The sequence below is a fragment of the Sapajus apella genome, unplaced genomic scaffold, assembly GCF_009761245.1.
Source record: "Sapajus apella isolate SASKATOON/1434 unplaced genomic scaffold, GSC_monkey_1.0 scaffold119, whole genome shotgun sequence".
In the NCBI taxonomy this organism is placed as follows: domain Eukaryota; kingdom Metazoa; phylum Chordata; class Mammalia; order Primates; family Cebidae; genus Sapajus; species Sapajus apella.
The window spans coordinates 2,355,216-2,378,264 of record NW_022437059.1 but is presented as its reverse complement, the minus strand read 5'-3'; the positions used below and the strand labels follow the sequence as shown (position 1 = coordinate 2,378,264).

The 23,049-nt window shown below is 36.8% G+C and overlaps 1 protein-coding gene across 1 annotated transcript; it reads left to right on the top strand.

Annotated features, from left to right (window-relative positions):
* The first annotated feature begins 19,860 nt into the window (after positions 1–19,860).
* LOC116538395 (olfactory receptor 10K2) lies at positions 19,861–21,502 on the top strand. Its single transcript, XM_032260772.1, has 2 exons — positions 19,861–20,557; positions 21,456–21,502. The coding sequence occupies exons 1-2, from the start codon at positions 19,861–19,863 to the stop codon at positions 21,500–21,502; spliced, it is 744 nt and encodes a 247-aa protein (XP_032116663.1).
* The last annotated feature ends 1,547 nt before the right edge of the window (positions 21,503–23,049 follow it).

Genomic DNA, 23,049 nt, shown 5'->3' with positions numbered 1-23,049 from the left:
CATCACATTTTGATTTTACGGTATAAACCCTCTATATACATAGTAATATAAATAATAGAAATAACTTAGAAAAATAAAGATAAATTACTTCAGATATCTTTGAATTGGGATAGGTCACTATTCATATCTCCTGATCCTTCCCTATCCCCGGATCTACATACATACATACATACATAGATATAAAGAAATATATGCAGTAAATATTTACTTCTGGAAAATGAGGGGGTGGTGATTAAAGTCCTAAGAGGTCGATGATAGAATAGAAAACACAGACTTTGAAGTCACAAAGACCTGGGTTTTAATTTCTATTTACTCTCAAACATAAAACTGAAAATAGTAGAAACTATATTAATTTGAGAGTATCTTTGAAAATTTATAATAATGATAAAATAGAGGAAATGTTTCCATTAATATCATTAATGAGACAACAGTGCCCACTATCTCTGCTTCTACTGAATATTTTTATTAGAGATATTTCTTAATATAAGGAAAACACACAAAAGAGTAGTTGCTGCTTGTAACAGAAATTACATCATAATATTGCTGATTGCTTTCTTTCTTTCTTTCTTTCTTTTTTTTTTTTTTTTTTTGGAGATGGAGTTTCATTCCTTTTACCTAGGCTGCAGTGCAATGACATGTTCTCAGCTCACCGCAACCTCCGCCTCCTGGATTCAAGCAGTTATCCTGCCTCAGCCTCCTGAGTAGCTGGGATTACAGCCAACTGCCACCGCACCCAGCTAATTTTTGTATTTTTAGTAGAGATGAGGTTTCACCATGTTGGCCTGGCTGGTCTCGAGCTCCTGACCTCAGGTGATCCACCTGCAGTGGCCTCCCAACGTGTTGGGATTACAGGCATGAGCCACTACACCCGGCCACTGATTGTTTTCTTTGCTGTTCAGAACCTACGTAGTTTGATGTAGTCCCAGTTTCTTATTTTTGCATTTGGTGTCTTTACTTTTGGTATCATATCTAAAATACCACTGCCATAGCCAATGTCAGAGAACTTGTCCCTTGTGTTTTCTTCCAGAAATTTTACAGTTTAAGCCTTTAATTAAGTCTGACATTTAAGCCTTTAATCAATTTTGAGTTGATTTTTTGTGTGTGGTATAAAAGTCCGGTTTCATTCTTCTGCATGTGGAGATCCCATATTCCTAGCACCATTTGTTGAAGCAACTGTCCTTTCCCCATTGTGTATCCTTTGTGCCCTTGACAAAGATCAATTAATCATAGATGCATGAATTTATTTCTGGGCTCTCTATTGTGTTTCAGTGATCAGTGTGTCTGCTTTTATGGCAGAACCACACAGTTTTGACTACTGTAGCTTTATAATATAAACGGAAATCAGAGAGAGTGATTCTTCCAGGTTTGTTCTTTTGGCTGAAGATTTCTTTAACTATTTAGAACATTTTCTGGTTCCATATAAGTTTTAGAATTCTGTTTCTATTTCTGTGAAAAATGCTGCTGGAATTTTGATACAAGTTTCATTGAATCTGTGGATCACTTTGAGCTATATGGACATTTTGACAATATTAATTAATCCAGTACATGAGTATAGTATATGTTTCCATTTATTTTGCCTTCCTCAATTTTTTCCATCAATGTTTTGTAGATTTCAGTTTATAGATTTTTAATCTCCTTAAATTTATTTTTAAATATTGCATTCTTTTTATGGTACTTTTAATGTTTTTTTTTTTCAGATAGTTTGCTGTAAGTATATAGAAATGCAACCAATTTTTTAAATTTCTTTTTTTCTTAATTTTAGATAAAGGTAGTATATGTGCAGTCTTGTTACATGAGTATACTGTGTAATGCCAAGCTTTGGAGTACATCACCAAGCTAGTGAGCATAGTACTGCATACGTAGTTTTTCAACCCATGACACCCTTTTTCACTTCCCCCTCTAGTAGTTTACAGTGAATATTGTTCCTACGTTATGCCCATGTGTGTTCAATATTTTAGCTACCACTTATAACTGGAAACATGCAGTATTTGGTTTTCTGTTCCTGAATTAATTTGCTTAGGATTTTAGCCTCAAGCTGCATCTATGCTGCTGCAAAGGCTATCTCTCATGCAAAGGATATTGTTTCTTTTATGGCTGCATAGTATTCTATGGTGTATATGTACATTTTCTTTATCCAATTCAATATTGATAGGCTTCTAGGTTTAGTCCATGTCTTTGCTATTGTGAATAGCATGGCAATGACCATACAAATGCATAAATCTTTTTGATAGAATTATTTGTATATGTTAATTTTGTACCTTGCAACTTTACTGAGTTCATTTTGCAGTATTATTAGTTTAATGGTGAAGTTTTTATTTTTTAGATATAGTGCTATGTAATTTTCAAACAGAAATAATTTTACTTCTTTATTTCTGATTTGGATGACATTTATTTCTTTTCTTTCCCTAATTGGTCTCGCGAAGACTTTCAGTACTGTGTTAAGTAGAACTGATGAGCATAGACATCCTTATCTTGTTCCCGAGCTTATAAGAAAAGCATTTTTATTATGGAGTATAAGGTTAGCTGTGAGCTTACCACATATGACCTATATTATACTAAGGTACATTTCTTCTATCCTTAATTTGTTAAGGACACAGAAAAAGAAATAATCAACAAGATGAAAAGGCAACCTACAGAAGGAGAAAAAATATTTGTAAACCATACAGCTGATAAAGGGTTAATATCCAAAATACATAAGGAACTCATATTGCTTAATAGAAATAGAAATAAATAACATCATTTTAAAATGGTTAAAAGATCTGAGTAGACATATTTTTCCAAAGAAGGCAAACAAATGGCCAAAAGGTGTATGAAAAGGTGTTCAACTTGACTAATCAAGGAAATGCAGATGACCACAATCATATGTTCCCTCGTGCCTATGAGAATGGCTCTTGTTAAAAAATTGAAAGATAGCTAGTGTTGGAAAGAATGCAAAGAAAAAAAAGGGAACCTCATACATTGTTAGTGGGAAAGTAAATTGGTACAGCCATTGCAGAAAACAGTATAGAATGTCCTCAAAAAATTATAAATAAAACCGTCATATGATCTAGCAATTCCACTTCTGAGTATGTATCCGATGAAAATAAAATTACTATCTCAAAGAGAGATATGAATTCCCATGTTCATTTCAGTATTATTTACAATAGTTAAGATATGAAACAACCAAATGTCCTTTAACAGACAAAGGACTAAAGTAAATGTGGTATATATATATTTTTTACAGTGGAATATTATTCAGCCTTTAAAAAGAAGGAAGTGCTGCCATTCACAACATGGATGAAACTAGAGGACATTTTGCTAAGTACAATAAATCAGACACAGAAAGATAAATACCTCATGATCTAACTTATATGTGGAATCTAAAATATTTAAACTTATAAGAGCAGAGAGTAGAAGAGTGGTTGCCAGAGGCAAGAAGGTGGGGGAAATGAGAACATTTTGGTCAAAGTGTACAAACTTTCAGTTATAAGATGAAAAGTTTTAGGTACTTAGTGTACAGAATGTTGACTATGGTCAATAACATATTTTATACTTGAAAGTTGTTGAGAGAATAAGTATTCTCACCACACACACATGAAAAAAAGGTAACTGTGTGAGGTGACAGATATATTAATTAGCTTGATTGTGCCAATTACTGAACAACGTATTTGTATATCAAAACTTCACATTGTATATAAAATATATATATATAATTTCTGTCAATTATACCTTAATACATAGATAAACAGTACAGTGACACAAAAATGAAATTCTATGAGAATATGCAGGTAAATATAATAATTTAAAATGAAATGTATTTATACAATTGCCCTATGCAAAGTTGTAACACAAAAATAAATTCTATTTCTGTATGTCAACAGAAAGAATTACTATGCCTAGGGGTATGAAATATGAAAATACAAGAAGTCAAGGAGAACAAAAGTTATTTTAAAGAAGAGCAAGTCTAAGTTAAATATCACATAAACTTACTTGTAAGTGAGAGCTAAGCAATAGGCAAACATGTTAGTCAAAAGACATCTTTAATAGAGTGAAAATGAAATTTGCAAAGTCACATAAGATATTTGAAGTACATGTAACCAATAAAGTATTGATATTCTTGTTATATACAACATTCTGAATCAATAATAAAAACATGTATCCCTATTTACTTAGTACACAAAATATTGAACAAGACTTTCAAGTTAGAGGAAATTCAAGTGGCTAGTAAACATGCAAATGTGCTCAATGTCATTAATATCATGAAAAGGCATATCTAATTATACATACTCATCAGAATTTCTCAAATAGAAATGAATTACAATATCAAATGTTGTTATAGATGAAGAGCAACTGGAATTTCTATACAATGCTGGCATGAGTGTAAATTTATACAGCCACTTTGAAAAACTATTTGACAGAGTCTAGTATACTAGAACATGTGTAGACCTTCATTTACTTTTTGCTGTGTAACAAACCACATCCAAACACAATGGGTTAAAAAGTCCTTGCTTGTCTTTTTGTGACTGCTCTATTTCACTTAGGAAAAGAGAAGTTGTTTATTGAGTGCAGAGTTTCTGATTTGCAAGATGAAAAGTTCTGGAGATCTATTTTACAATAATATGAATATACTTGACACTACTGAAATTTACACTTAAAATGGTTGAGATGTTAAATTTTACATTGTTTGATTTTTAACAACATTTTTAAAACTTTTTATTTGCTTTTGTGTCTGCAAGTCAACTTAAGGATCCAAGGTGGGCTTAGAATAGTGGCTCTCCTTCAAGCTGCATGTCTCTTGGGTTTGACCCTTTTTGGTAGATTGGGGTTAGAGTTGCATCAGCTACATTCATGCTAGAGCCCAAATTAAAAGAACACAAGTTACTTGGGAAAAAAGCTCTTTTCATGGTGATGGCAGAAAACTTGCAATGCGTCTTTTGGCCAAGGGTTGGAACTGGCTATTACTTCTGCCCGCATTTCATTGGTTAATGTAAATCTCAATAAAAAGCCCAAAGTTCAGGGGTAGGAAATTATACTCTGCCTCCCACAAGAGAAACTGCAAAGTCATATAGCATAGGACATAGAAAAGAATAAAGAACTGTTGCTAAAAATTTAATCTATAGCAGTATGCTGTGACTCAGCGGTTTCACTGCTAGTGGATACCAAATAAATTGAGTCATATGCTACTTTAAAGAGTACAAGTATGTTCTTAGCACTGCTTTCCACTGTAGCCCAAATCTGGAAATAATCTAAGTTTCCATTAAAGTTAGAACAAATAAATTGGAGAACATTCATATCGTTTAGTGTTGTACAACACTGAAAATGTGCTATTACATTTAATAACAGGTAAATCTCACAAACATTATTTAAGTGAAAGAAAACTAAACAAAAACCTTATATATTCTGTAATTCCACTGATAAATTTCAAAAACTGAAAAAAATCAATATATGATCATAGAGGTTCAGAATAATGGTGTCTTGGGCAAGAAAGTGGTTAATGTTCTACTTCTAAATCTCATTGTGGTTTTGTGTGTGTCACTTTGTGAATCCAGGTATAGACTTTAATTTGTGTACTTTTGTATATGTAGGTTGCACAATAATAAAAGGTTGTTAAAATTTAGGAAAGAATCAGATTGAAAGGCTAAGTTGAAAATACAAAGGCAAAGGAATAATGGACTATTTCTAGTGTATGGATATAAATTGTTAGTTTAATACACAAAATACAATTGTTTTTCGTATTATTTTATACTCCATAAATACATTTAAATTCCATGAGGACAAGAACTGTATCTCATTTATCTTTACAACTTCGAAATGATCAGAATAATCTAAGTCACAGAGTATTCAGTAAATACATATTTAATAAAATTTTTAACATTCTGTTTGTAGCAAAATTATCTAATAAATAAATGAATAAATGCATTGCTACAATGATTTTGATTACTTTTATAATTGGTTATCATGTGTCAGTTACTTTCTATTTTGAAAAATGAACTTACACCGATTTTCATTTGTATGCTGGCATTAGGCATTTCTCCCTACTATTTTTCACAACCTGCTCTCAACCTAAAACACACTGGGGGCCTGGCTATGGGCCATCTTGTCCATAGCCCAGAGACAAAATTGAACTTCAGAGGTCTGACCCTTAAAATGAATTACTTCCTCCTCTCCTCCCCTTTTTAACTATTTCCATTTCAGGCTGAGACTTACTATCCTGACTGTATAGGAGAAAGAATATAGAGGATGTGCTGGAGAAAAACTGAGAAAAAGAGGGGTAGTTGGATTTCACCCTTTACGCTCTTCTTGAAGAGATGCTTGTAGAGCAAAGAAGTGAGACAGGACTCTGAAATTCAGACCGTGAGAAGGAAGAACAAGCAAAGATGTGAATTTTAAAAGAAAGAAGAGAAAGAAGAAGATTGAGAAGAGAAAAATAAGGTGGGTGGTGTGAAAACATCAGGTGGTTTTGAAATGGTCTTTGAAGCAAAATAACAGAAGTTGAAGTTATTCAGTTCAAGGGCTGCAGATCCACACTCCTGCACCTGTTTGACAAGAGGGAGAAGAAATACGGGTAAATGGGCTGGGATGTTTGGAAAGATGTTACAGTAAATCCTCATGTCTTGTCATGTGTCATCTCGAACTCCCAAGGCCCTGTAGAGGTTGGAGAGTGGGAATTTGCTGGGGAGAGTCTGGACAATCTTCATCCAGAGTAATGATTCACATAAACCAGAGATCTGCGTGGGCTGAGGCTAGATAAATCAACCTATGCTTTTCATTTAGGCTATAAATCTGATATTTTAAGGTGTAGTACAGCCACATTGTTTCATAGTACTTCTTCCATTCTCAGATATCCAATAATTACTTAGGGTTTCGTTAATATGGCCAACACGTCTCCATTAGAAATTACATTCCTTGCATTTTTATATCTGTGAACAACATGGCTTTTACATATTTATATTGTCTATTGAATTAACTAGTATGAAATTTGCTATTTAATTTTTGGTCTAAAAATTGATTAAATAAATTGGGCCTCAAGGAATATGTTTCTATGTAATGATTCCTCCTAAATTAACCTTATTAGTATATTAATACTTTACCTTTGCTCTAATTTGTTAATATATTTATCTAATATATTTATTCTTGCCCTAATAGTACCTATTTTAAATCATCTCAAATCCTTTCTGGAATGAGATATGTTTGTATTACTTAGGACTCTTTAAGTTGTAAATAACAGACAATCCAATTCAAACTGGCATTAGCAAACAATAAATCTATTGGCCCACATAAGCTGAGAAGTCTAATGGTATGATGGTTTCAAGTTCAGCTTGATTCAAAGTTCAAACTATTATCTAGATGCCTCTCATAGCTCTGCTTCTTGTGACTTGGTTCTATTTTTAGCCTAAACACAGTAGTCTCGACACTTTCAGCTCCTAAAATCTAGTCAAGAGGAAGAAAGAATTTGTTTCTACAGATGTTAAAACAAGCATCATGAGATGGACTTTTTTTTGTTCCTGATTGTCCACAGTTGGAGCATACGCACATCCTGAACCTCATATTACAGTAAAGAAACTCCAATGTCCTGACCACCTAACTGAATTAGTGCCTGGCACCTATTCCTCTCTGAAACTTTAGGATAAAGAAATTAGATGAGACTGGGGACAAAACAAACCAGAATAAAATTGGGCCACTATTACAATAGTGGGAGTGAAATTAGGGAATAACAAAAACCAAATGTCCAGCATTTCAGTATATTAAATGCCACTCTTGCTTCCAACTTCTATGGGCATCATTTCTTTCTCTCAGTAACCTTTTTGCTCTTGGTATCATTATAGATTATTGGTGAGCTCTCACTATGCACCAATGTATTGTTAGAGATCCTCAACATCCATTGACATAGGGATAGAAAGCGATGTTGATATTCAATTAATTAGGTGGCTGGCAAGATGACCAAATAGGAACAGCTCCAGTCTGCAGCTCCCAGCGAGATCAACACAGAGGGCAGGTGATTTCCGCATTGCCAGCTGAGGTACCTGACTTATCTCATTGGCACTGGTTAGACAGTGGGTGCAGCCACAGAGGGTGAGCTGAAGTAGGGTGGTGTGATGCCTCAACTGGAACGTTCAAGGGGTCAGGAAACTCCCTCCCCTAGCCAAGGGAAGTCATGAGGAAGTGTGCTGTGAGGGAGGGTGCATTCCAGCCCAGATACCATGCTTTTCCCACGATCTTAACAACACACAGACCAGGAGATTCCCTCAGGCACCTACACCATGAGGGCCCTAGGTTTCAAGCACAAAACTTGGTGGTTGGGCAGACACGAAGCTAGCTTCAGAAGTTTTTTTCATAACCCAGTGGCGCATGGAATGCCAGTGAGACAGAACTGTTCACTCCCCTGGAAAGGGAGCTGAAGCCAGGGAGCCAAGTGATCTAGCTCAGCAGATCCCACCCGCATGGAGCCCAGCAAGCCAATTTCCTCTGGCTTGAAATTCTCGCTGTCAGCACAGCAGTCTGAAATTGACCTGGGACACTTGAGCTTGGATTCGGGGAGGAGCATCCACCATTACTGAAGCTTGAGTAGGTGGTCTTCCCCTCACAGTGTATATAAAGCCGCAGGAAGTTCAAACTGGGTGGACCCCACTGCATCTCAGCAAAGCTGCTGTAGCCAGACTGCCTCTCTATATTTATCCTCTCTGAGCAGGGCATCTCTGAAAGAAAGGCAGCAGCCCCAGTCAGGGGCTTATAGATAAAACTCCCATTTCCCTGGGACAGAGCACCAGGATGAAAGGGTGGCTGTGGGCACAGCTTCAGGTGACTTAAACATTCCTGTCTGCCTGCTCTGAAGAAAGCAGCAGATCTCCCAGAACAGTGCTTGAGCTCTGCTAAGGGACAGAATGCCCCCTCAAGTGGGTCCCTGATCCCTTTGCCTCCTGACTGGAAGACCTACCAGCAGGGGTTGACAGACACCTCATATAGGAGAGCTCCGCCTGGCATCTGGCAGGTGCCCCGCTGGGACGAAGCTTCCAGAGAGAGAAAAAGGCAACAAACAATCTTTGCTGTTCTGCAGCCTCCACTGTTGATACCCAAGCAAACAGGGTCTGGAGTGAACCTCCAGCAAATTCCAGCTGACCTGAAGCGGAGGAGCCTGACCATTAGAAGGAGAACTAACAAACAGAAAGGAATAGCACCAATGTCAACAAAAAGGACATCCACACAAAAACCCTATCTGGAGGTCACCAAGATCTAAGGCCAAAGGAAAATGAGAAAAAAACACTACCAAAAAGGCTGAAAATTCCAAAAACCGGAATGCCTCTTCCCCTCCAAAGGATCACAGCTCTTCACCAGCAAGGGAACAAAACTAGATGGAGAATGAGTTTGACGAATTGACAGAAGTAGGCTTCAGAAGGTGGGTACTAACAAACCTCTCTGAGCTAAAGGAGCATGTTCTAACCCAATGCAAGGAAGCTAAGAAGCTTGAAAACAAGTTACAAGAATTGCTAATTAGAATAACAAGTTTAAGGAAGAACATAAATGACCTGATGGAGCTGAAAACACAGCATGAAAACTTTGTAAACCATACACAAGTATCAATAGCCAAATCGATCAAGTGGAAGACAGGATATCAAAAATAGAAGATCAACTTCATGAAATAAAGCATGAAGACAAGATTAGAGAAAAAAAGAATAAAAAGGAACAAAGAAAGCCTCCAAGAAATATGGGACTATGTGAAAAGACCAAACCTACATTTGATTGGTGTACTTGAAAGTGACAGGGAGAGTGGAACCAAGTTGGAAAACACTTTCAGGATATTATCCAGGAGAACTTCCCCAACCTAGCAAGAAAGGCCAACATTCAAATTCAATACTGCTCTTGAAGAGCCACCCCTAGACCCATAACAGATTCACCAAGGTTGAAATGAAGAAAAAATGTTAAGGGCAGCCAGAGAGAAAGGTAGGGTTACCCACAAAGGGAAGCCCATAAGACTAACAGCAGATCTCTCTGCAGAAACCCTACAAGCCAGAAGAGAGTGGGGGCCAATATTTAACATCCATAAAGAAAAGACCTTTCAACCTAGAATTTCACGTCCAGCCAAACTAAGTTATATGAGCAAAGGGGAAATAAAATCCTTTACAGGCAAGCAAATGCTGAGCGATTTTGTCACCACCAGGCCTGCCTTACAAGAACTCCAGGAAAAAGCATTAAATACGGAAAGGAAAAACCAGTGCCAGGCATGGCAAAAACATACCAAATTGTAAGAACCATCAACACTGTGAAGAAACTACATCAACTAATGGACAAAATAATGATAGCATCATAATGACAGGATCAAATTCACACATAACAATATTAACATTACATGTAAACAGGCTAAGTACCCCAATTAAAAGACATAGACCAGCAAATGGAATAAAGAGTCAAGATCCATCCCGTGCTATATTCAGGAGACCCATCTAACATTCAGAGACACACATATGCTCAAAATAAAGGGATGGAGGAAGATTTACCAAGCAAATGGAAAGCAAAAAAAGCAGGGGTTGCAATCCTAGTTTCTGATAAAACAGACTTAAACCAACAAAGATAAAAAAAGACAAAGAAGGACGTTGCATAATGGTAAAGGGATCAATGCAACTACAAGAGCTAACTATCCTAAATACATATGTGCCTAATACAGAAGCACCCAGATTCATAAAGCAAGTTATTAGAGACCTACAAAGAGACTTAGAGTCCCACACAATAATAGGGGGAGACTTTAACACCACTGTCAATATTAGACAGATCAATGAGACAGAAGCAAGAATATTCAGGACTTGAACTCAGCTCTGGACCAAGTGGACCTAATAGACGTCTACAGAACTCTCCACCCAAAATCAACAGAATATACAATCTTCTCAACACCACATCACACTTATCCTAAAATTGATCCCATAATTGGAAGTAAAACACTCCTCAGCAAATGCAAAAGAATGAAAATCATAACAGTCTCTCAGACCACAGTGCAATCAAAAGAACTCAGGATTAAGAAACTCACTCAAAACCACACAACTACAAGAAAATTGAACAACCTGCTCCTGAATGACTACTGGGCAAATAATGAAATTAAGGCAGAAATAAAAAGGTTCTTTGAAACCAGTAAGAACAAAGAAAGACACAACAACCAGAATCTCTGGGACAAAGGTAAAACAGTGTTTAGAGGGAAATTTATAGCACTAAATGCCCACAGGAGAAAGCAGGAAAGATCCAAAATTGACACCCTAACATCACAATTAAAAGAACTCAACCAGAAGGAGAAAACAAATTCAAAACTAGCAGAAGACAAAAAAAATAACTAAGATCAGAGCAGAACTGAAGGAGATAGGGACAAAAAAATCCTTCCAAAAAATCAGTGAATAAAGGAGCTGGTTTTAGAAAAGATTAACAAAAGAGATAGTCAAGTAGCCACACTAGTAACGAAAGAGAGAAGAATCAAATAGACACAATAAAACATGATAAAGGGGAGATCACCACTGATCCCACAGAAATACACAGTAGCATCAGAGAATACTATAAACACCTGTAAGCAAATAAACTAGAAAATCTAGAAGAAATGGATAAATTCCTGGACCCATACACCCCCAAAGACTAAACCGGGAAGAAGTTGAATCCCTGAATAGACCAATAGCAAGTTCTGAAATTGAGGCAGTAATTAATAGCCTACCAACCAACCAAAGCCCAGGACCAGACAAATTCACAGCCCAATTCTATCAGAGGTACAAAGAGAAGCTGAAATCATTGCTTCTGAAACTATTCCAAACAACAGAAAAAGAGGGATTCCTCCCTAACTCATATAATGAGGCATCATCCTGATACCAAACCTGGCAGAGACATAAGAAAAGAAGATTTCAGGCCAATATCCAATATCCCTGATGAACATCAATGTGAAAATCTTCAGTAAAATACTGGCAAACTGAATCCAGCAGCACATCCAAAGGCTTATCCCCCAAAATCAAATCAGCTCCATCTCTGAGACGCAAGGCAGGTTTAACATAGGCAAATCAATAAATGTAACCCATCACATAAACAGAACCAACGACAAAAACCACATGATTGTCTCAATAGATGCAGAAAAGGGCCTTCAGTAAAATTCCACAGCCCTTCATGCTAAAAACTCTCAATAAACTAGATACTAATGAAACATATCTTAAAATAGTAAGAGCTGTTTATGACAAACTGACAGCCAATATCATACTGAATGGGCAAAAGCTGGAAGCATTCCCTTTGAAAACTGCCACAAGACAAGGATGCCCTCTTGCACCACTCCTATTCAACATAGCACTGGAGGTTCTGGCCACGGCAATCAAGAGAAAGAAATAAATGGTGGTATTTAAATAGAAAAAGAGGAAGTCAAATTGTCTCTGTTTGCAGATGACCTGATTTTATATTTAGAAAACCCCATTGCCTCAGCTCAGAATCTCCTTAAGTTGTTAAATAACTTCAGCAAAGCCTCAGGATACAAAATCAATGTGCACCTATACACCAATAACAGACAAACTGAGAGCCAAATCATGAGTGAACTCCCATTCACAATTGCTACAAAGAGAATAAAATACCTAGGAATACAACTAACTAGGGATGTGAAGAACTGTTTCAAAGAGAACTACAAACCACTGCTCAAGGAAATAAGAGAGGACACAAACAGATGGAAAAACAGTCCATGCTCATGGTTAGAAAGAATCAAAATTGTGAAAATGGTCAGGAGACAACAGATGCTGGAAAGGATGTGTAGAAATAAGAACACTTTTACACTGTTGTTAGGAGTATAAATTAGTTCAACCATTTTGGAAGATAGTGTGGTGATTTCTCAAGGATCTAGAAATAGAAATACCATTTGATCCAGCAATCCCATTACTGGGTATATACCCAAAGGATTATAACTTATTCTATTATAAAGACACACACATGCATATGTTTATTACGGCACTATTCACAATAGCAAAGACTTGGAACCAACCCAAATGCCCATCAACAACAGACTGGATAAAGAAAACGTGGCAATATACACCATGGAATACTATGCAGCCATAAAAAAGGATGAGTTCATGTCCTTTGCAGGGACATGGATGAAACCGGAAATCATCATTCTCAGCAAACTGACACAAGAACAGAAAACCAAACACTACATGTTCTCACTCATAAGTGGGTGTTGAACAATGAGAAGACATGGACACAGGGAGGGGAACATCACACACTGGGGCCTGAGGGGTGGGGGCCTAGGGGAGGAATAGCAGGGGCTGGGGGGATTGGGGAGGGATAGCATTAGGAGAAATACCTAATGTAGATAACGGGGCGGTGGATGCAGCAAACCACCACCATTGTACATGTATACCTATGTAACAAACCTGCACAATCTGCACATGCACCTCAGAACTTAAAGTATAATAATAATAATTTTTAAAAGATGAGTTCATGTCTTTTGCAGGGACCTGGATGAAGCTATAAATCATTATTCTCAGCAAACTAACACAGGAACAGAAACCAGACACCGCATGTTCTCACTCATAATTGGGAGTGGAACAATGAGAACACATGGACACAGGAAGGGGAACATCACACATTGGGGCTTGTCACAGGCTGGGGAGCCAGGATAGGGATAGCATTAGGAGAAATACCTAATGTAGATTATGCATCGATGGATGCAGCAAACCACCATGGCACATGTATACCTATTTAACAAACCTGCACATTCTGCACATGTATTCCAGAACTTAAAGTATAATTTAAAAAAAAAAGAATTATATAATTGCCAGTTGAGCCATGAGGAAAGTGGAAACCAGAAATACTGGAGAAATAAGTGATGGTATTTTCATTTAGCTGAGGTATTTATTTAGTTGAGGTATTGCTGTATACGACCATTTATTCACCCAGCATTCAGCACATGTTTATTTAGTGTCTCATACATATAACAGCACACTATGTTCATTTATGAGTGGTGGAGTACAGAGGTAGAAAACAATCAACTCAGGGGTTAAGTTGATGAAATGGGTCCTCTTCCGGCTTATTCTGAATACAAACTTAACTCTAAAAAGCCATGCCGAATGTACCTTCTCAGCCTAAATTATGAGTACAAAAACAGATTTTAAGTTAAAGCAACATGTTTTTCAATGCACCTATTACTATAAAATATCTGCACAAAAATCCTCTTTCATCTCTTCAGTAACATAACAAATTGAGAAATGAGCTTAAAATTAGTCAAATTTTCTAAAATTGCTGCATCTGAGGGTGGCTTAGAGCCTTCTGCTCCCTAAGCCCTAATGTCTTGGCCCAGTTTTAAGCAATTTGGCACTTGGTAACTTGCCTCTATTTTCCACAATCAACTCAGCAGTTAATTAAACCCAGTACAATGTCTCCATGGCAATGGCTCTGGCATCAGGAGACTCACAGAAAAACCACCTGCTGCTAACTAATAAAATGAAAATTCCAGCCGCTTTATGGTCACTAATAGCTGTGGCTTGTGGTCTTTAGTCAATTGCCATAAAATGGCAGGAGACTGGTTACATTTGACTGTGGTCTGGGTCTAAGACCCCAGACCATAAGTACTTCTCTACCTCTGAGTAAAGATCAGTAGCCTGTGACCCACTTTGACCTTTTCCATTCTACACATCAACTTGAATTCTGTCTCTTGTAGCCTCCATGTCCCTGGCTCATCTTAGGGAGAGGGAAAGGAAAATGGAAGCACTCTGTGAATAATAGACACCCATCTTGCTTGGACTCAGCGTCTACAATATTGAAAAATTTGGCATTGGACAGGAAATGAAAGTAAACATCTATCTTCCAGGAGGACTCCTGTTTTCACATCCCAGGTAAGAGAAGAAGGGTGATGAGCCCATTCAAGTGCACTGCCAGTAACAGAGAGACCCACAATTAAAAGGACATCAAATGATGTTAAGCAGGATTATTTGGGTTTTCAAGTGCATTTCTCCAAAACCGTGGATATAAATTTATATATTTTTTAATTAACGGATTTATTTTTCTTTCTAAATTTATATATGCACTCTCTTGGTTCTGATGTAATTTGATAGGGCACTCAACAATATTTTAATTATAAAATTTTAAATAATGGCCTTTTTGTAGAAAGGGCTGTATCAGATAGGATCTACGCAAAGATATAATACCAAACATATGGCTGAGAACTTAATACATGCTCTGAAAATAGTTATAGTTGACAGATACAAAGACTAAGAAACCCTGCCCTCTGGGAACCCAAAAACAGAAACAGGTAGCAACACTAGCAGAAACATAGACTCAGGAAAAGAACATCGTGAGTAACTGCTGGTGAAAAAGAGAAAGTAATTATCAATGAAATAAGTGTCTTCAGAAGGCAGGATAATAGTGTGGAAATCACATTCTTCTGAAAGAGGAAAGACCTCTGTTCTGTTGTTAACACATTTACTCGGTTCCTTTCTAGTCTTGGAAACTTCATGGCACTCTCTGAAGCTCAATTTCCTTATCTGTCCAATGAAACTGCTAAGCTAGTTCTTTAAGACCATATACAGCTGTAACTATGACTCTGGCTTTCTGGAAATCTCTTGAGTAAGAGACAAGAACTACTGCAACCTACCTTTCCCAGTCCTGAGAAGTGAAATTATTTTTATTTCATTAAATCCATCCTGAAACCAAAGCTACAGAAGGCAGTGTGAAAGGTATGTTCTCGAAACTGGCCACCCTCTCTGCCCCTTTTCAATTCCAAGTTAAACTTATATAAATAATATCTGTAAAACCACTCAACCATTGCAAAAGCATTATCTCATCCACATTAAAAAAATCTTGAAAGTTAGGTTAGCTGAAATCAGAATGAACCCCATTGCAAAGATGAGAAAATTGATTCAGACACGTCAAAGTCCTGTAGCTAATACAAAGCAAAGTTGAAAACTGAGCCCATGACAAAATTATAGCAAAGTCTTTTCCTTTAAATGACTTTATTTGGAAGGAGAGTGTCTGAATACTGCTTTCCCTTTCTCACCACACACACACACACACACACACACACAGATTATACTGTAGTCTAGTGTTGGTTCCACCAGCTGTGTGAACTTAAAGGGAGTCCCCAAACTCTTATTCTCAAATCTCTTATCTTTATAATGGAGATATTAAAAGTAATAACTACTTCATAAGGATGTTGTGAGGGCTAAATGAGAGAATGTATATATAACAGTATTTCACGAAATATAGAACATAGAGAGAGCATGTTTAAATAAACGCCAACTTGCCTTACATTTCTGCAAGATAATTCTAAATTTTGGTTAATAAACTGGTATCAAAATTGTATTCTGTTTTTTCTTCCTGGAAACACCAAAAGCAGTAATGATAGACTGATACAGTGGAATAATGCTCCAAAAAATATTGAGTTTATTTTTCTTTGTTTTTGCCTACTTGTTTGCTAGTAGTTTGTTTTTGTCTACTTATTTGCTACTTGTTTCTTTTGTCTACTTGTTTGCTTTTTGAGTTTGTGACCTCAACATGAAGTTTATTGTAAGAAAACAGAAGAGAAAAGGGAGGATAATTAATGTCTCTTATTTCATGAGCCTTTGTAAACTTACATTTTTGCTTTATAAATGGGATGTTTCTGTGTGTCTGCATAAAAAAGTAAAACAGTAGGATTTTTTTAAGTCCTGAAAGGCCAATAAACATTAAAGAAAAGCTTTATTAGTCGAATCAAAATATCCAGAATAAATAATGTCATTTAGACTCAGCCAGTATTTTTATTAAAATTCTTACAGGTGAAATTCAAATACTACTTGTTCTTCAAAGCCTTTCCTAAGTTTTCCCTCAAGATTTTCAGGACATCTTATTTATACTTATTTTATAATGTTTGTAGGCTGTTTTGTAATATGGGCAGGTGTTTGATTCTTCTCTGAGAAAGGGACAATGATTTTATTCATATTTATATGTATAGTGCTTGGATAGTAATAGAAATAATGAAATAATATGAGAATTGTTGGACAATCTGCACCAGTCTTTAGCAACTTAATAAATTGTTGAGATTGGTGCCTAAATATTTATGGCCTCCCTCCAAGAGCAAAACAGATCTCCCTCAAAAGCCAAGTTACTTTCAGTCAGGTTTGCAGAGCCTCAAGGGAAGAATAATTTCTCTTAAATCTTCTCTTCCTGAGAAAATACAGAAAAAATCCGATTCAATAACTTGCCATGAGTTAAATGTTTATTACGTCACTGATGAAAATACTGCTGACACCAATACCTATAAAACAACAATAAAGCAATAAAAGTACTTATTAAGCACTCCTTATTTGTGGAACAAATCTCCTCTTACATATATATTACCTGAATTAATTCTCATGATAGCCCAGGAGGCAGGAATTATTCTTACCATGCAAATGAGAAAATAGGCCTCAGGGATTTTATTAAGGTTTTACCACTAGAACTTTCCAGAGTCAGGATTAGAGCCTACATCTGTCTAAATTTAAAGCCTATTTTATTCCTGCATTACTCAACTTTACATGTGCTTGTGAGAGTAAAATTTCAAATTATATATGTAGAAATTTATTAATAGTACTAAAAACTAGAGAATATAGAATTTGAAAGTTAACTGTATATTAGTAATAGATATGCCAACTGCCTAGGCAATAAAAAAAAACCTTGTGCTAGACATTGGGCAAAGAACCAGAGTAATAAAATAGAGGAAGAGGAAGGTATTTGTCCCTTCCATGGGGTTGGGGGAGAGTGTGAGATAAAGTAGAATATGCAAGCAGAAAACATCCTTGCACTCTTCTAGAAGCAAGGAGAAGCAAATGTAGTTACTTGTCCTATTTATATATTTAGATTAAAAGTTTTAGAAACTAAATAGTGCCCATGTTATGATATTTTGCCAAGTACACTTTAGTTCAGCCTCTTCATAAGTAAAGAAATGCAGAAATAAGTAATAAATACATACTATTTTTCAAGGATGTATACAAGATTTGTCTCCTGAGTGCTCCTATAATTTCAAATACATATCTATCATCTCAATCACCACATTTTTAAATAACGTCTTCCTCTAAATGTGTCTCACTCTTGAAACATAAAGAACTTGAGGCTTGGGACTGGGTCTTATTTAAATGTGTATCTTCATTGCAGACCTAGTGGCTGACACATTGTTATAATCACACGCTTAATATTTGTGTATCATCTGATATTCTTGATTCGGTGGTTCTCAGATAACATAAAGATGCATTGTTATTAATTTTATTATTATTAGTTAAGGTAATTATTTTAATAATATATTTTTAAACGAGATAATTGTAAGGTTATCTTTATGACTTTTCTCTCACTTTTTTGCATTCTAGTATGCTCTAATGAGCAGCAAATGTACTAGGAATTGGGAATCATCCTAAGCACACAGAATTCTGATGATCAGGTGCTCTCTTCAGTGACAGTTTTCTATTGTAAACTGAGATTTCTCTTTCCGGTTTCAATGGATCAGACTTAGTTTTATGTGGTACAGACGTTGTTAGTATTCTTGATACTGAGCAATCCTTATGCCTAGAATGAGGTAACACTGAGAATTCTCTTACTCTGTGATTCTAAGAAGTCTGTGTTGACCATGGATAAAATAGATAATGTGGCAAGTTAATTCACTTATTTATATAACAATTATTTATTGAGGAGATATTAAGTACTTAATATGGTTCTAGATGCTGAGGAGAACTCAGGCAAAGATACATACAATTCATATCTTTTCCTCAAAGGTACAAAATCTAGTGGAGAAAATAGATATAAGAATAATTCATTACAATATTTCAAAATTAGATAAGCACCACATAAATTTGGCTATTAATGTCTTATGTGAGTTCTGAGGAAGAAACAGCTCCTTTCACCAAGAGGTAGCAAGTAAGCTTTCAAAAAGGTAGATTTAATGGAGGCTTCAGAAGAACAATAAAATATCTGTAAGTAAAAGTGAATGACAAGCTAATACGAGCAAGGAGTAGAGACAAGGAAGTACAGAACACAGCTGGGCAATAGTTAAGAGTGAAGCAATATAATACAATTTATATTTTAAAAGCTTCATCTGTCATCAGGGGAAAGACGGGTTGCAGAGATGTAAGAGTGGTCATGGGAAAGTAGCCATAATATGACTTCAGAAGGAGTTAAGGGAAGTGATGAAAACGGACAGAATCCTGAACAAAGACTGTGGTCCTCCCTGCCAGAGGAAAGACTCTGATATAGGTATTAGAGAAGGTATAGACATATTCTATCTTGAAATTAATGAATAGAAAGAAGAAGAGAAATTTTTTCCACTTTGGAAGCAGAATAAAGCTACAGAATCAAGAGCCAGCATAATGGAAGTATACTGACGATTCCTACCAGGAGGTAAGGAAAACAGCATTGAAGAGAATTTGAGTCTAAGTTATGGAGAGATTAAAACTAAGAGTGGGAGTTTAGATGTAAGGAGAATGGTAATTAAGAACCATTGAGGATTAGTGAGTTATAGATAAGTGTGGTATATTCAGATGGTTTACTTTGCAACTGCAGGAAAGATTTTTTTTTTTTTTTTAGAGAATATGGATACAAGAAAGCAAAAAGGACAGGTACTATAAGATAATCTAAGAGTGAGAGGCTAAGAATCTGAGTAACAGCCTCACCATGGGAATGGAAGGGTTGTTTGAATCTGAAAAGCAAAAAGAACTTTTTGGCTATGGTTTTAGAAATACTGTGGAGTCTCAAAGTTTGATGAATGCTTGCCTGATTTTAGCAATATCATGTCTTGGAAATACAGGAGGGAGGAGAAAAGATGAGTTTATAACTCAAAATCTAAGAACATATGCTAATGATCAATTTTTTGTGAATCTACTAATTTTCAGGGATTTCCTTTGGTGCTAACTCCTCTTCTCTCCCGAATTATCTCTTGATAATGTATGCTCCATGGAGCGGGTCAATGAGACTGTGGTGAGAGAGTTCGTCTTCCTCGGCTTCTCATCCCTGGCCAGGCTGCAGCAGTTGCTCTTTGTTATCTTCCTGCTCCTCTACCTGTTCACTCTGGGCACCAATGCAATCATCCTTTCCACCATTGTGCTGTACAGAGCCCTTCACACCCCCATGTTTTTCTTCCTTGCCATCCTTTCCTGCTCTGAGACTTGCTACACCTTCGTCATTGTACCCAAGATGCTGGTTGACCTGCTGGCCCAGAAGAAGACCATTTCTTTTGTGGGCTGTGCCATCCAAATGTTTTCCTTCCTCTTCCTTGGCTGTTCTCACTCCTTCCTGCTGGCAGCCATGGGCTATGATCGTTATGTGGCCATTTGTAACCCATTGCGCTACTCAGTGCTCATGGGACATGGGGTGTGCATGGGACTAGTGGTGGCTGCCTGTGCCTGTGGCTTCACTGTTGCACAGATCATCACATCCTTGGTATTTCACCTGCCCTTTCATTCCTCCAATCAACTACATCACTTTTTCTGTGACATCTCTCCTGTCCTTAAGCTGGCATCTTACCATAACCACTTTAGTCAGATTGTCATCTTTATGCTTTGTACACTGGTCCTGGCTATCCCCTTATTGTTGATCTTGGTATCCTACGTTTACATTGTCTCTGCCATACTTCAGTTTCCTTCCACATTGGGTAGGTGCAAAGCTTTTTCCACCTGTGCATCTCACCTCATTATTGTCACTGTCCACTATGGCTGTGCCTCCTTTATCTACTTAAGGCCTCAGTCCAACTACTTCTCAAGCCAGGATGCTCTAATATCAGTATCCTACACTATTGTAACTCCATTGTTCAACCCAATAATTTATAGCTTGAGAAATAAAGAGTTCAGATCAGCCCTTTGTAGAATTTTGAGAAGAACAATTTCCCTGTCAGAACATTAATCTTGATTCTGGCCAGGCACAGTGTCTCATACCTGTAATCCCAGCATTTTAGGAGCTGAGGTGAGCAGATCACCTGAGGTCAGGAGTTCAAGACCAGCCTGACCAACATGGTGAAATCCCATCTCTACTAAAAATACACAAATTAGTCAGTGCTGTGATGCGCTCCTGTAATCTCAGCTACTCAGGAAGCTGAGGAAGGAGAATTGCTGGAACCTGGGAGGCAGAAGGTTGCAGTGAGATTGTGCCACTGCACTCCAGCCTGGGCAACAGAGCGAGGCCCCATCTAAATTTAAAAAAAAAAAAAAAAAAAATCTTGCTTCTGCTCTTTCCAAACAGTAAAGCACAAGTTATACAGGGAAAAACTCCCAGAACATAAGTGATCAAGCAGTTGAGCATCATGTACAGGAACAGAAATCATTTCCCTTCATCCCCAAATATAAAATTTAGAAAAACACAACTGCTTGCCGCATTCACATGAATTTCTGCCTATTGAAGTGTTTTTTTCTTCAATTGAGTGAAAAATAACATGGCTATTATAGGAAAGCATATGTACGTTCAGAATTTTAGGCTCTTGTAAATACTGTCACTCAATCTCAGCCAGGCTGAAAACTAAGCCTGCAAAATGTGGCACAAGCCTAACTCTATTGTAGGAATTCAGAAAGCTTCTATCTTTAGGATTTTTCCAGATGTTTTCTGAATCTCAGTCTTCCAACATAGTCAGATCACAATTGTTAAATGAGATACTTGTAAAGTGCTATTAACAACGTTTGATGCGTAAGATACACCCAAATAATGTTCAAGTTAGAAAATTATGAAAAGGTATCCATTTCCATGCTTTGGGTGTATTAATGAAATATGATTATTTCTCATTTTTAATGCAGTGGCACACATCTAAATTTGGTGAGCATACCTTGAAGATATTTACAGGGGAATGGGATAAAGGGTAGACCTAAAAATCACCCAGAATGACCAGGAAAGGCAAGTTAAAGCATAAGTCAATTTCACTAACTATTCACCAACTGGAAACCTTTGCATACAGAGCAATCAGTCTGTTCTCCATGCAACTCAAGAGTTTGCATGTACGTTTGAGACCAGAGCTTGAATCTGATGTTTTCATTCTCTCTCCTTTCTGCGGGAGAGATAGCAAACAGGAAGTTGCACAATGGTCATGCTTTCTCACGTTGTATCTCTTTTCAAGATCCATTTGTCAATAAAACTCTCTCGATTGATTTATTTTGCTTCTAAGTTTTTTTCCTTTCTTCTACCAGTCTCTTCATCAGTGACCTATACCTTCTAGGGTCTCATGTCCTGCTTCTAGGGGTTGAAGCAGGAGGGAAGGAAGTGGAATGCTTGGTTCACAGGCCCTCTTTATTACAGGACATTTGCCAAGAATGTAAATCAACTGCATTTCTTCTATTTCTTTGAAGCTTGAAACGCTGATGATGGGGCTTGAAAATCACAGACTGATGCAAAATTAATGTCAGTGGCCACCAAGTTGTCATTTCCTTGGCCATATTGCTCACTCCAGGCCTGCAGCCTGTCAAGTTGATTCATGAAAAGTAAATGAGCTGAGTTTAATGTGTTAATTATTTATATCTGCACTGTGTGCTACTGTTTAAAAATGTTACTTCCTCTAAGCTTTAGAGCACCCCTGGAAAGTATATATTATGATCTACATTTTGTAGATGAGAGAAATAACAGTCAGACAAATAAAATGACTTGCCTACTAATGATTAAAAGAATTAATACTGAGTCCACATGATCTATTTTCTTTATTAATGCTTTTGTAGTGCTTCTACACAGCCCTTGAAAAGACTGTGACTTTTTTAATTAATAGGGTAGAATGTGTAAGTATTCACCTTTAACAATAGAAGACTAAACTATGTGTCATCTGTGGGAAGATACACTCTTGATGTTAAATAAATAGTCTTTTAAATCTTGATCCTTTCCAAAAGCTGTGAATCCTATTATTTTGGGGTCTGACGCCACAACACTAACAAGTGGGCAGGGTCACTTTGTGTTAAGAGGTCATGAACACAAAAAATGTCTCTCCTGTCATTTTATCGTTCCTCTTATATTTTCCATGTGAATGACGATTTAAGTTGACGTTGGTCCTGAACTCCCACATGTTAAAACTGAACATCTTGCTCTCTCTGTTCCTCTTTTCACACATGTGCATACACACATATCGCTATTGTCCAGTCATATGTAATTTGCAGGAGAGTGGTAAGATTTTTAGATATG